The 13413-nt window shown below is 43.4% G+C and overlaps 1 protein-coding gene across 1 annotated transcript; it reads left to right on the top strand.

Moving 5' to 3' along the window:
• The first annotated feature begins 2378 nt into the window (after window positions 1-2378).
• LOC311235417 (dexamethasone-induced Ras-related protein 1-like) lies at window positions 2379-4031 on the top strand. Its single transcript, XM_084322875.1, has 2 exons — window positions 2379-2737; window positions 2991-4031. Exons 1-2 carry the CDS (start codon window positions 2467-2469, stop codon window positions 3518-3520), a joined length of 801 nt encoding a protein of 266 aa, XP_084179001.1. The 5' UTR covers window positions 2379-2466; the 3' UTR covers window positions 3521-4031.
• The last annotated feature ends 9382 nt before the right edge of the window (window positions 4032-13413 follow it).

Genomic DNA, 13413 nt, shown 5'->3' with positions numbered 1-13413 from the left:
CATAAAAAAAAATGGATTGCCTGACACAAGCTCCGAAGCCTCGCTTCAAACGTCACATCACTAGTAATGATAGATACATGTCGTATATAGCCTGCCTTGTGTGTTGAGATGCTGTGACATGCATGTGTGACTATGATTTGGTTTGCTACATTGTGTTGATCCATGCTGCTAATTGAGCTATGCTAATGCTAATATGCTATAGCATCTCTTCAGTTGTGTGTATTCTGGATGCCATTGCATTCTGCCAATTACTTGTGTTATGTTTGGTCCATGCGGCTAATTGAGCCAATGCTAATATGCTAGATAGCATCTTTAGTTGTGTGTGTTCAGGTTATGATTAGTAAGTATGTATGTTCTGCTTATCTGTTGCAGAATACCACTCACTCACTCACTCACTCACTCACTCACTCACTCACTCACTCACTCACTCACTCACTCACTCACTCACTCACTCACTCACTCACTCACTCACTCACTCAATCTTTCATTGTTCCATCCAGCCTTACAACCTGGATGGAAAGCACTCTGAGATATCACTCTCCTTCCATCATGTGATCCTAATTAAACTACAAAGGACTGTTCTCTGTGTCTGTGTCCACTCTCTGACCGGGGTGTGCCGTCTGGATGAAGTGGCTCCAGCTAACATTGCAAACAAACATTATATCTTCAATAGTGCCTTTGTAATCTGTCATCGTTCTGAGGCCCTGCCACATACCTCTGGAGTCAGCCTGTTCAAACTGAAGTTCAACTTTATCCCTGTAATGCCGTTTTGCCTCTATTACTGTCCTCCTTACGTTGTATCTCGCCGCCTTGTGTTCATTCATGTTGCCTGTCACAAGCCTGGCATTGTAGGCTGAGGTGCGCGCTTTCAGAGCCTCACGGACGGATTGAGCTAGGTCCGGCCCTGTCGAGTCTGCATGGTTACTGCATGTGGACACACACACACACACACACACACACACACACACACACACACACACACACACACACACACACACACACACACACACACACACACACACACACACACACACACACACACACAGTAACAGGTGTGTACACTTGTAGACATTCACTTGCTCTTTCTCATTAAGTGTGTCTTGGTCTCATTTTGCACTTCATTTTAGTGATTTGTTGAAATGCTGGGATGAAAACTTTATTAATGACAGAAATTGAGTTGGGTTTTTTCAGGGGTAAATCCGCTGCCATACACCTGTGCCTGGGATTGTGACATGAATGCCCCCTTTTGGTGAGTTTGATAACTGCACCCAAAGTCTAACTGATCTCCTACTATGAAAACATGACGAGGAGCCCTTTTGATGAACGTTTATTTAGTATAATGTAAAAAGAAGAAAAATATATATTATATATGTATGCTGTAGGATAAAAATATCCTACAGCAACAAAGAAATGTACAAATGAAATAATAAATAAAATAAAAAGTTATACAAATGTAATAGCCATACGAATAGTTATTATTATTATTATTATTATTATTATTATTATTATTATTATTATTATTATTATTATTATTATTATTATTATTATTATTATTATTATTATTATTATTATTATTATTATTATTATTATTATTATTATTATTATTATTATTATTATTATTATTATTATTATTATTATTATTATTATTATTATTATTATGACTTACCCATGGTTGCAGACCATGCCTGTCGGGCATTATTTAGCTCAGGATTTAGAGCAGTGGTTATAGGCTAATTATTTGTACTGCGGATATATTAAATTATTCTGTTTGCATTATGTAGCTTGCAGAGCACATAACCTATTTCATCCTAGGCACATAAAGACCACACCACATCAAATCAACAAATTATGTTTTTGTATGGATGTATTGGGCCACAAGGGATACACATATTTTGTTTAGAGTGGAATAACTCACATCCGTTCTTGAGATTCAAAGACATTTTAAATGTCCAAAGTTCGAAATGTTCCTAAAACAGTATAGGGCTGTAGGCAAAGTGCCGGATAGGAGGTGAAATATTAACTTGTGTTACTTCCACCCAGGTTGTCATTAGACAATTTTAAACCGCAGCCGGGTCATTCATTGATATGTTCGTTCGCCAAAATGTAACTAATCGTTCCTCAGAGAAGCACTGAGTATCATCATGTTATGTACCATAACTTGGCTTAATTGTTCCACTCGCTGTACCACCGACAGTTCTTTCTTTGACACCCCGTCCCTCATGCTCACTGGGAGCGTCTCTGACGTATCAGCGGGAGCCTGTTATATGTTTTCCTCCAACCACTCGTCGAGCCGTGACGTTTCCAGGAGGAGGGCGGGTCCACTCTCGGCTTAAATACCGGCCCCATCTCTGAATCAGACAGAAACGCACAAGAGCGAACTCAGGACGAACCCATCACTTGTCACTTCTGGAACGATCCGAGCTTAGACTATTCAACGACACGACCCACGCAACACAGTTTACAACCATGATCAAGAAAATGTCTCCTACTGAAAACGAGTTTGATATCCCGGCTAAGAACTGCTACAGGATGGTGATTATGGGTTCCACCAAAGTCGGGAAAACGGCCATCGTCTCCCGGTTCCTGAACGGGAGGTTCGATGAGCAGTATACGCCAACCATCGAGGACTTTCACAGGAAACTTTACAGCATCAAAGGAGATGTTTACCAACTGGACATATTGGATACATCGGGCAACCACCCCTTCCCCGCAATGAGGAGACTATCTATACTGACAGGTGATTATTTATCCAATATCCATGTACAAAGACATTCAGCAGTGCATAGGTAGAGTGCAACAAGGATGCACAATATTATTTTAATACTTTGGTACACATATAAGCTGTGCGCCCTGCATGCGTCATGCGCCTTTTACGCATAGCTTTAATTAATGCACATATTAATTTGATTCCATTTACAAACAGTATTGCTTGCCAGCTGTTAATTTACCATGAGACAAATAACTAATCATGCATCGTTTTATTCCTCCAGGTGACGTGTTTATCCTGGTCTTCAGTCTGGACAACAGAGACTCCTTCCAAGAGGTGCAGCGGCTCAAGCGTCAGATATTTGAGACCAAATCGTGCCTGAATAACAAGACCAAAGAGAACATCGATGTGCCGATTGTCATCTGCGGGAACAAGGGCGACCGGGACTTTTGCCGGGAGGTGCAACCCGAGGAGATAGAGCAGCTGGTGGCCGGAGACGAGCAGTGCGCGTACTTCGAGATCTCCGCCAAACGAAACGAGAACGTGGATAAGATGTTTCAGACTTTGTTCACCATGGCCAAGCTGCCTCACGAGATGAGCCCCGACCTTCACCGGAAAGTCTCCGTGCAGTATTGTGAGATGCTGCACAGAAAGTCCATGAAAAACAAGAAGATGAAGGACAGCGGAGACGCCTACGGCATCGTGGCACCGTTCGCCCGCCGCCCCAGCGTCCACAGTGACTTGATGTACATCAAAGAGAAGGCGATAGGCGGCGGGCAGGGGAAGGATAAAGAGAGATGCGTGATCAGCTAAATAGAGTCAAAGGTTGAAACTTGAGACACACCTTTGAAAGAGAGGAAGCGCGAAGCTTCGCTTAAGATGAGCGGACAGATGCGCGGCAGAAGGCGCTCACACTGAGTCGCTTGTCCTCACGTTGAACCACATTCAACGAGCGACGCTTGAGAAACCAAGGCGCCGGGAGCCACGGTGCGCTTGTGCGCAATGCTGTTTCCATGGACACTGAAACCTCGGGAGAAGTGCCTGGAAAGCATTAAAACTCTACTCATGAGACATTTAAGAATGTTGATTGTTCCGTCAAGTCAGAGCCTTATGACGTGGTATCTTGTGAGACCCACACACCAGTGCATTGTATTGACATGCCTTTTACTGAATAGATGAGAGAAAGAGGCTCCTGTCGATGAGTGCGATGTAGAAGGAGGAAGAAAATTAAGTTGTTTACATTTTGTTATAGATTTTATAACAGATTATTACACTTGAATGTTTCGTTGCAATCTGAATTTCTTTTATATTGTGAATCTGTATTTATTGCCAGTGTCGATTTTTGCAAAGAATGAAACAAGAAAATTAATGAAATAAAAAACCAAAATAACATGAGCCCTCTTTTGCACTGTTTTCATGTTTTGTTTGTGTCAACACCAACACCACTGATACCTCTCTCACCTTGGACTTCCATCAAGCTCACAAGACCCGTTTCTGCAGAATAAGCAGTGAATGAACTTTGCACCAAATCCTCAACAATGCTTTCATAAAATATTTAAACTTGCAACAGACATCTAAATACGGAATAGTTTTGTCTTGAAATAATACATCATGGTCTTTGCATTGCAGTTGCAGTGTAACTGAGATATTCCTTTATTGATCCCCTTGGGAAAATCTGAGTGTCATAGCCGCATTGGGGGAGGGTAATAGGTACAGATATGAGCAGGGTAATAGTAGAAATACATAAATATAGGCAATGAAATTAGATCTGAATAGGAAAATATGAGAAAATGTAGATGTAGAGGGTCCGTATGCCCTATCGGTTATATAATACATTATAATAAATATAGGCAATAAAGAATTTAATCTGAATATAAAAATATGACATTTTTCTTTTTATATATATATATATACATATATGTATCTGTTTTTACGTGGGGGGGGGGGGGGGGTGGTAAAAAGTAGTAGCATCTTAAAATTGTACTTAAGTAACAGTACTTGAGTAAAAGTGTTCACTTCCACCCTGCACATTATGCCTCTGCCACTGTGGGTAGGATGGAACAATACGAATAACAAGATACACAAAGGTATAACGCTTCCCCGGTCCTGTTGGACCTTCACAACTCCCCTTCAGAACTCCTTTCAATAACAATTTACCACTGCACACTACAACACTACTACCTGGTGGGCTGATCCAGATGTGGCATATCTGTGATCAGCTCACTCACCTGTTGAACATTATTTGCCTCAACTTATGTGTTGTTTATTCACTTGTCTTTGTTGTCTGTATTATTTCCACTGTGTTAGTCTTGTGTCCCTACTGTCTGTGTTTTGTAAATGTGTTTTAGTCTTGTATGTCTCTGTTTGTACATTTACTATAGTTATTCCCCTGTGTGTTCTGTCTTCTGTTAGTTCTGTCTACCACACCTGTGTCTTGTTAGCAATCACCCTCTGTCTCTAATTAGTGTTTGTATTTAGGTGTTGTGGGTCCAGCATTCACTTGCTGGGTCATTGTTTAATGTTACCCTTGTGTTGGTTCATGTTTTTGTGTTTCACGTTATCCTTTGTCAATTCTTGCAAGTAAAGCTTTTGTTATCCCATCGCCGTTTCCTGCCTGCCTTCTCCAAGTTCTCTGTGTGCTATATCTGTAATTGGGTTCCATGTCATCATGCCAGCAAAGCGCAACCGTAACACAAAGGTACAATCAGAAAACACTGTATTATGTGAACCATGTTGCACTTAGTACTCTGCTGCTTTTTCTGACGTCTAAACCTTCCAGTATCAGCAATAATCCTGTACATCCTGTGCATGTACTCCCTCCTGGCTAACCTGCACATGCATGTGTGTGTGTGTGCATGTTTGTTTGTGAGTGTGTACGTACATGCTCGCACGCGCGCGTGTGTGTGTGTGTGTGTGTGCATGTGTGTTTGTGAGTGTGTTCGTACATGCACACTTTGTGTGTGTGTGTGTGTGTTTCTGTGTGTTTGTGAGTGTGTTCGTACATGCACGTGTGTGTGTGTGTGTTCATGTGTGTTTGTGAGTGTGTTCGTACATGCACGCATGTGTGTGTCTGTGTGTCTGTGTGTGTGTGTGTGAGCATGTGTGTTTGTGAGTGTGTTCGTACATGCATGCATGCGTGTGTGTGTTTGTGTGTGTGCGTGTGTGTGTGTGTGTGCTGGCTCAGGGACACACCGTTTCATGAAGCAGCCAAGCTTCATAATCTCCTCTCCCTCTTATTTAGTAACTCCATGTTCTCTCCTCCGTGTCTTTGTGTGTTTATGATGCAGTAGTGGTGGTGGTGGTGGAGGTGGAGGGGGAGGTGGTGGTGGTTGTAGTGGTGGAGTTTATGTGGTGGTGGTGGTGGTGGTGGTGGTGGTAGTAGTGGTGGTGGTGGTAGTAGTAGTAGTGTTGGTAGTAGTGGTGGTGGTTTTGATTGATTGATTGAAAACTTTATTAACAGATTGCAGAATGGGTACAGTACAGTACAGCTCAATACATACAATTGTTAAGGGGATGCAGACCAGAGAAAGACTTTCGTCTTGTTTACATCAGGGTCCCCCATTTTCAATTCATCATAACATATATGACATACATGACATACAGATAGACAGTACTGCTACATCTATACATTTATGACATACCAGATTTGCAAATACAGTACTGTGTGTGATACGAAAATAGTCCAGAAAAGAGAGTATATACATTTGACATAGAAACTGTACATTGGAGGTGGTTGGGTGGGGGGGAGGTTGGGTAAGAGGGGTGGGTGGGGGACACTGTACAACTGTACAAGCAAAACTGTACATTGGAATATTGACAAGACCATACTTGGTCATTTACTGTACATTGGAGGGGGTTGTGTTAGGACATTTACAGGGGCCAGTTTCGAATTGCAGTCTCCCGTAGGTGTTTTTTGAGTGTTTTTGAAAGTGGGTAGTGATCACATTCCTTTACAGCTTTGGGTAGGGCGTTCCACATTGATGTGGCATAATTGCGAAACGTGTTTAGTCCCTTGTTTGAGCCGAATCTGGGTTTAACATGATTTGTGGAGCTCCCTCTGGTGTTGTGATCGTGGTATTCACTGACCTTTGGGAAGTATTTTGACATGTACATGGGTACCTTAGTCGTGTAGTGTATCTTGTAGACCAGGCCCATTGCAAGTTGCTGTACTCTGTCGTCTACTCTAAGCCATCCTAGGTTGTCAAAGTGGGCAGGGGTGAGGTGGGTTCTAGGAGTAAGGTCAAGCAGTAGTCTGACCAGTTTGTTTTGAGATGTTTGTAATTTTGTTTTTAGCGCCTTTGAGGTGCTTTGGTACCATGAGGTGCAAGCATAGTCGTAGTACCCTTGAATGAGTGCTCCTGCCAGAGTCTTCAGGGTATTCTTGTTTACCCTGCCAGAGTCTTCAGGGTATTCTTGTTTACCAGTGAGGAGATCCGGTACAAGAATCGAGTTCGTTGGTTGACTTTTTTTATTACATTGGATGCCATTTTGTCACAGGAAAGATTTGCCTCTAGGATGGAACCCAGGTAGGTAATATCTTCTTTCCTTGTGACAATATTGTCACCCACTGTAACTGAGAAGCCGTCGGTCTTGCTGAGTTTGTTATTTGAACCGAAGAGAATGGACTCTGTTTTGCCCATGTGTAATGATAGTTTGTTATCAGCGAGCCATGGTGGTGGTGGAGGTGGTAGAGGTGGTGGTGGTGGTAGTAATGCTGGAGGTGGTAGAGGTGGTGGTAGTAGTGGTGGTGGTGGTGGGGGAGGTGGTGGTGGTGGTAGTAGTGGTGGTGGAGGTGGTGGAGGTGGATGTAGTGGAGGTGGATGTGGTGGTGGTGGTGGAGGTGGATGAGGTGATGGAGGAGGTGGATGTTTATGTTTATGTTTATTAAAGGATCCCCATTAGAGACTCAAAAAGAGCCTCTAGTCTTCCTGGGGTCCTGGTTTTGATGTGGATGTGGTGGAGGTGGATGTGGTGGTGGTGGTAGTGGTGGTGGATTTGGTGGTGCAGGTGGATGTGGTAGAGGTGGTGGTGGAGGTGGATGTGGTGGTGGTGGTAGTAGTGGAGGTGGTGGTGGTGGAGGTGGAGGAGGTGGATGTGGATGAGGTGGTGGTGGATTTGGTGGTGCAGGTGGATGTGGTAGAGGTGGTGGTGGAGTTGGTGGTGGAGGTGGATGTGGTGGTGGTGGTAGTAGTGGTGGTGGTGGAGGTGGTAGAGGTGGTGGTGGAGGTGATGGTGGTGGTGGTGGAGGTGGTAGAGGTGGTGGTGGTGGAGGTGATGGTGGTGGTGATAATAGTAGTGGTGGTGGAGGTGATTGTTGTGGAGGTGATGGTGGTAGTAGTGGTGGTGGTGGAGGTGGTGGTGGTGATGGAGTTGGTGGAGGAGGTGGATGTGGAGGTGGTAGAGGTGGTGGTGGTAGTGGTAGTTTTTTTTAATTTGATTTATCCTTTATTTATCCAGGAATGTCCCATTGAGATACAAGATCTCTTCTTCCAGGGAGTCCTTCCAGGGAAGTAGTAGTGGTGGATGTGGTGGTGGATGTGGATGTGGATGTGGTGGTGATAGAGTTGGTGGATGTGGATGTGGTGGATGTGGTGATGGTGGAGTTGGATGTGGTGGTGGAGTTGGTGGATGTGGTGGAGGTGAATGTGGTGGATGTGGTGGATGTGGATGTGGTGGAGTGTGAATCAAGCAGCAACACAGGAATGACCACAAGATAACATGTGTCTGTGCTCAGGCTAAACTGATTGGGTAATTAGATAATGCAATGACAAAGATCAATGAGCTGAAGTCTTCTCCAAGGTTAAAACTGATAGTATGACGTGAGGTAGTCTTCTCCAAGTTTTAAACTGATAGCAGGATGCAAGGTAGTCTTCTCCCAGGTTTAAACTGATAGATCTGGGATGAATATCATTTTGTTTTTTATTGCCCTTTGTACACCACTTTGAGGAGGGCTTTATTTGAGAAAATTCAAATTGTAAACCCAGATTTGTTTTGGCAGTCTGAGAGTTGTATGTTGAGTTGTTTTTTTGTGGAGGACATCTTCGGTTTTGCAGGATCTTTGGAGAAGGCATGGCACCTGAGACAAAACACACTGTATCCTATATAATTGTATTTGAATTCACCTTGTTTTTCTGTTTATTTACATTGAGTACAGCTTGTGTTATATTACGTTTTATTGTATTTTCTTGTATTTTTTTATGGCCATCTTGGTCTATGTCATTTGTTAAGTAATTGGTAAAGTATATTATTATATACTTATTGTTATGTGTCTTGTAAGCCCATATGGGCTGGGCATACATCTGTATGTAAGACACGAAAATAAAAAATATCAAATCAAATCAAATCGATAGCATGATGCGAGGTAGTCTTCCTGATTGCACTTTCGCTAAGCTCCATCTAAAAGGCTCGTCTTAAGCCCGAGTGGTCCAGTACTGGAACGCAAATGACACCACGCCATAAATCCATCTCTACAGACTGTATGAATTAATGTTGCGTTTATTTTTCAAATTTAGCCAAGCGTAAAGACCCGAACCCTGTCAAAACGGCAGTCAAAGTATATTTTCAGCAATACATTTGTTTACCAATAGGTTAAAGTGTTATTAGTGAAATATGAGTTTTGGAAATCTAGTCAGAAGCCGGCGAATATAGATGCTAGGAAATGTGCACCGCCATTTTGTTTGTAGTCATATGAGGAGAGGAGACCCAGGGCTTTCGATGGGCTTTGGAATTTCGAAAAACGACACTACCCACCTCAAGCCACTACCCACCTCAAGTTAATTATCTGACTTGTGGATTCACCTTTTCTTCAGGATTATCTCCCACAAACCTGAACGTTATTGGCATAAATTAGAACGCAGTTAGTTTCTCTACCTTTCTGTGAACGTTAAGCAAAAAACGGCGTTGCAATCTGATGAAAAATGGCGGAGAAATGTACATAATAAAAAAGTAACTGTACTTACAGTAGATTTCAATCACGGTTTTTGCTGCACGCCTGGTGATACTAATTCCAGATTGAACTCTGCCATTTGAAAGAGGAGATTTGGCCCGATGCATAGATGTGCAACTTGGCCACAATAAGGTAATTTATAGGCCTGATATTTTATATTCTATAATCATACTTTAAATTGCATGTGACCGGATGGCAGAATTCAGTACTGTATCTACAAAATCTTCCCTTTATTCATTTGCTTAGATTTTTTGTACACGTGATCTCAAGAAGGTGCTGAACGAGCTCAGTCGCAGATTCTCATGTCTGGTAATTCTTAGCATGGTGTTATTTAAAAATAATAATAATAATAAAAAAAAAAGAAAAAAAAGATTGAATTGATATTCTCCGTTGGTTCATTACAATTTACTCAAGCCTAGTAACAGACACAATATTTCACAATACATTCCCTGATATCCATAGATGTCCCTAGATACCAAGAACATGCAAATGGTCCTTGTAGACGTGGAGCAATCTTCCATTTACTTAGGTATGTATTTTTGGGTGGATTTTCAGAAAATAGGGCTAGGGCTTAAGAGGTCGCTTAATGCGTCACAGCTTCCTGTTGGCAGGAGAGCACTGTTTGTCTATGACTATTCAAGGTGACGCCTTATCCGAGGATGACTGGGGGTGGGGGGCGCTAGGCTGCTCTCTTGGCCCGATGCCTGGAATATCTCTCCCTCCTAGTGTTCCGGTGTACTGTCCCTCGCCGTACCGAAGTACAAAAGAAACAGATGGCAGATGGTCACGCCGTACTACAGGTCTACCGGAACCATGCTGAAGATCTATTTTTACATCATATCCTCACGTGGAAAAAGTATTTCCGTATCCAAGCGTCAGAGTACAAGCGTCACCCGATGTCAATATGTACAGGTCGCCTGGAGAGACAGGTCAGCAGTGTGCAGCGTCAGGACAACAGTGTACAGGTCAGCGGTGTGCAGCGTCAGGACAACAGGAAGTCAGGTCAGCAGTGTGCAGCGTCAGGACAACAGTGTACAGGTCAGCGGTGTGCAGCGTCAGGACAACAGGAAGTCAGGTCAGCAGTGTGCAGCGTCAGGACAACAGTGTACAGGTCAGCGGTGTGCAGCGTCAGGTCAGCGGTGTGCAGCGTCAGGTCAGCGGTGTGCAGCGCCAGGACAACAGGAAGTCAGGTCAGCGGTGTGCAGCGCCAGGACAACAGTAAGTCAGGTCAGCAGTGTGCAGCGCCAGGACAACAGGAAGTCAGGTCAGCTGTGTGCAGCGTCAGGACAACAGGAAGTCAGGTCAGCAGTGTGCAGCGTCAGGACAACAGGAAGACTCCGGGACGTCACTGATAACATCGTCATCGGGAAACAATTTCAATCGAATTACTTCAGTGGAATTCTGTCATTAGGTAACAAGGTTTGGACCAACGTGTATTTCCTATCAGTTGTTGCATCAGCAAAACATTGTGACAGGAAATAACAACTCTGGTTATCGTCGTCACTTTGAAACCGCCTATAGGGGGAAATATTCCAAAGGTGCATTTAGATATAAAATTATGAGCAAAACATACATTTCCTTCATGTCTTTTGTTCAGTAAAAACGATACAATTGTATATTACATTGAATGAATGAATGAATGAATGAATGAATGAATGAATGAATTATCTTTATTGTCATTGTTACAATGTTACAATGAAATTTTAAATGCAGCCCTAGGTGCTAGCCGTCACACAGTCCTAGACCATAAAAACACAGTCCTAAACACAGTATTAAATATAAAAACAAGAGTAAGGCATAATAGACATAACATAAACATAAACAGGGGGGGTATAAAAGATAATTGCACTATCCCTTAGTGTTGTGTGTGTGCGTGGGGGGGGGGGGGGGGGGGGGGGTGCAGGTAGATTGTTGTTTAAAATTTGAGCTGAATTTAAGTGCACATATGGCCCTGGGATAAAAACTAAATTTCAGTCTGTTAGTCCGGGTGGGCATGACGCTGAAATGCCTGCCCGAGCGCAGCCGTATGAGGTGTTTGTTGCCAGGGTGGTGTGGGTCCTTAAGTATTTTGACTGCCTTCTTAAGACAGCGGGAGTTGTAAAGTTCTTCCAGGGAGGGGAGAGGGCATCCAATGATTTTTTGGGCCGAGTTGACGACCCTCTGGAGCGCCTTCCCCTCTGCGGCTGTGCAGCTGAGGAACCACACGTTGATGCAGTAGGTGAGGATGCTTTCCACGGAGCAGCGGTAAAAGGACACAAGCAGGTCTTGTCTAAGGTGGTAATTCCTGAGTATTCTCAGGAAGTAGAGTCTCTGTTGTGCCTTCTTCACGATCGCCTTGGTGTTGGTTCTCCAGGTCAGGTCATCCTCCAGGTGGACGACCAGGAATTTGATGACTGAGACTCTCTCCACGCATTCCCCGTCGATGTACAGGGGCTGTATGTCGGTCTTCTTCCTCCTGTAGTCCACGATCATCTCCTGGGTTTTTAGCTTATTCAGCTGCAGGTTGTTAATTTTGCACAGGGCTGACAGCTGCTCTACGTCATCGCGGTACGCGGTCTCGTCACCTTTTGAGATACAGCCCACCACGGTGGTGTCGTCAGCGAACTTGATGATGGTGTTGCTGGGGTGGACTGCGGTGAAGTCGTGGGTGTAAATAGAGTAAAATAAGGGACTCAGCACGCAGCCCTGGGGGGATCCGGTGCTGAGGCTGATGGCTGTGGAGGTGTGGGGGCCTATCCTGACCCTCTGGGGGCGGTCAGACAGGAAGTCCTTGGACCACCGGCAGAGGGGATGGTTTAGTCCAAGATCCATCAGTTTGGGCACTAGTTTGTCAGGCAGGATGGTATTGAATGCAGAGCTAAAGTCCACGAAGAGCAGCCATGCGTAGCGCCCCCCTCTCTCTAGATGGGACAGGGTAGAGTGGAGAGTTGTGGCGATGGCATCCTCCGTGGACCTGGAATATTACTTGATACTCAACACACAACCCATGTAACGTGAGCAAAAGCGTCAGTGTAATATGAATGGCTAAATGTAAATGGGTTGGTGTTTAGTAACTTGTTATACTGTGACTTTCTCCAGACCTCTCTCTCAGTAGAGCCTGTGGCGTGGCCAGTACTGTAGCTCATCCCTCCCCTGTCCACACTCCAACCCACACATCAGACAAAAAATTAAGAAAATGTAAACAAAGCGCACTACCAAGAGGGGCTCTTTTGCCTAGAGGTCTCTGTTTGACAACATTACAGATTATACCTTTAAGTGATTTTAAAGAAACTATAATTGACTGTGCATGGGATAGTAATAGCACATTCCTTTTTATAATAAAAATAAATTATAATTGCACAGCGCAGTTGAACATTTCCATTCCAATTTTCAATCACTCAAATAAAATTGTATAATATAGCATTACACGTGACATATTTATTTTTGGTTCATGTGAAATTGTTCTGCCTTGAGAAAAAGAAAGCATGTGAATCAAGTATACAGGCTACAATAACACTCTGATTCTAAGACTTTTTCCCATTAAGGTTTTCTATAATTCCATTAAGATTTTCTATATTTCAACACGATACATAAGCCGTCTTGCATAACCTATTGAATCATATAACAAATGATAATATGTAACCCCTCAGTCTACAGTAAATTACACCCTATATCGTCCACCACTCGACTGTCTTTGAAATGCATAGTCAGTGGGAAGGACAGAACGCTTATGAAAGATGTCAATGCAACTGCGCGTAATCAAATCAAAATTATCAGACCA

Source organism: Notolepis coatsorum (assembly GCF_963971535.1).
Source record: "Notolepis coatsorum genome assembly, chromosome: 10".
Lineage (NCBI taxonomy): Eukaryota > Metazoa > Chordata > Actinopteri > Aulopiformes > Paralepididae > Notolepis > Notolepis coatsorum.
Note: the sequence above shows the minus strand (reverse complement) of the source record. Positions and strands in the feature narration are given on the sequence as shown.

Coding starts and splice junctions, on each gene's coding strand:
- LOC311235417 (XM_084322875.1), top strand. CDS start 2,467: ATGATCAAGAAAATGTCTCCTACTGAAAACGAGTTTGATATCCCGGCT. Junction 2,738..2,990: donor GAGACTATCTATACTGACAG/GTGATTATTTAT, acceptor TTATTCCTCCAG/GTGACGTGTTTATCCTGGTC.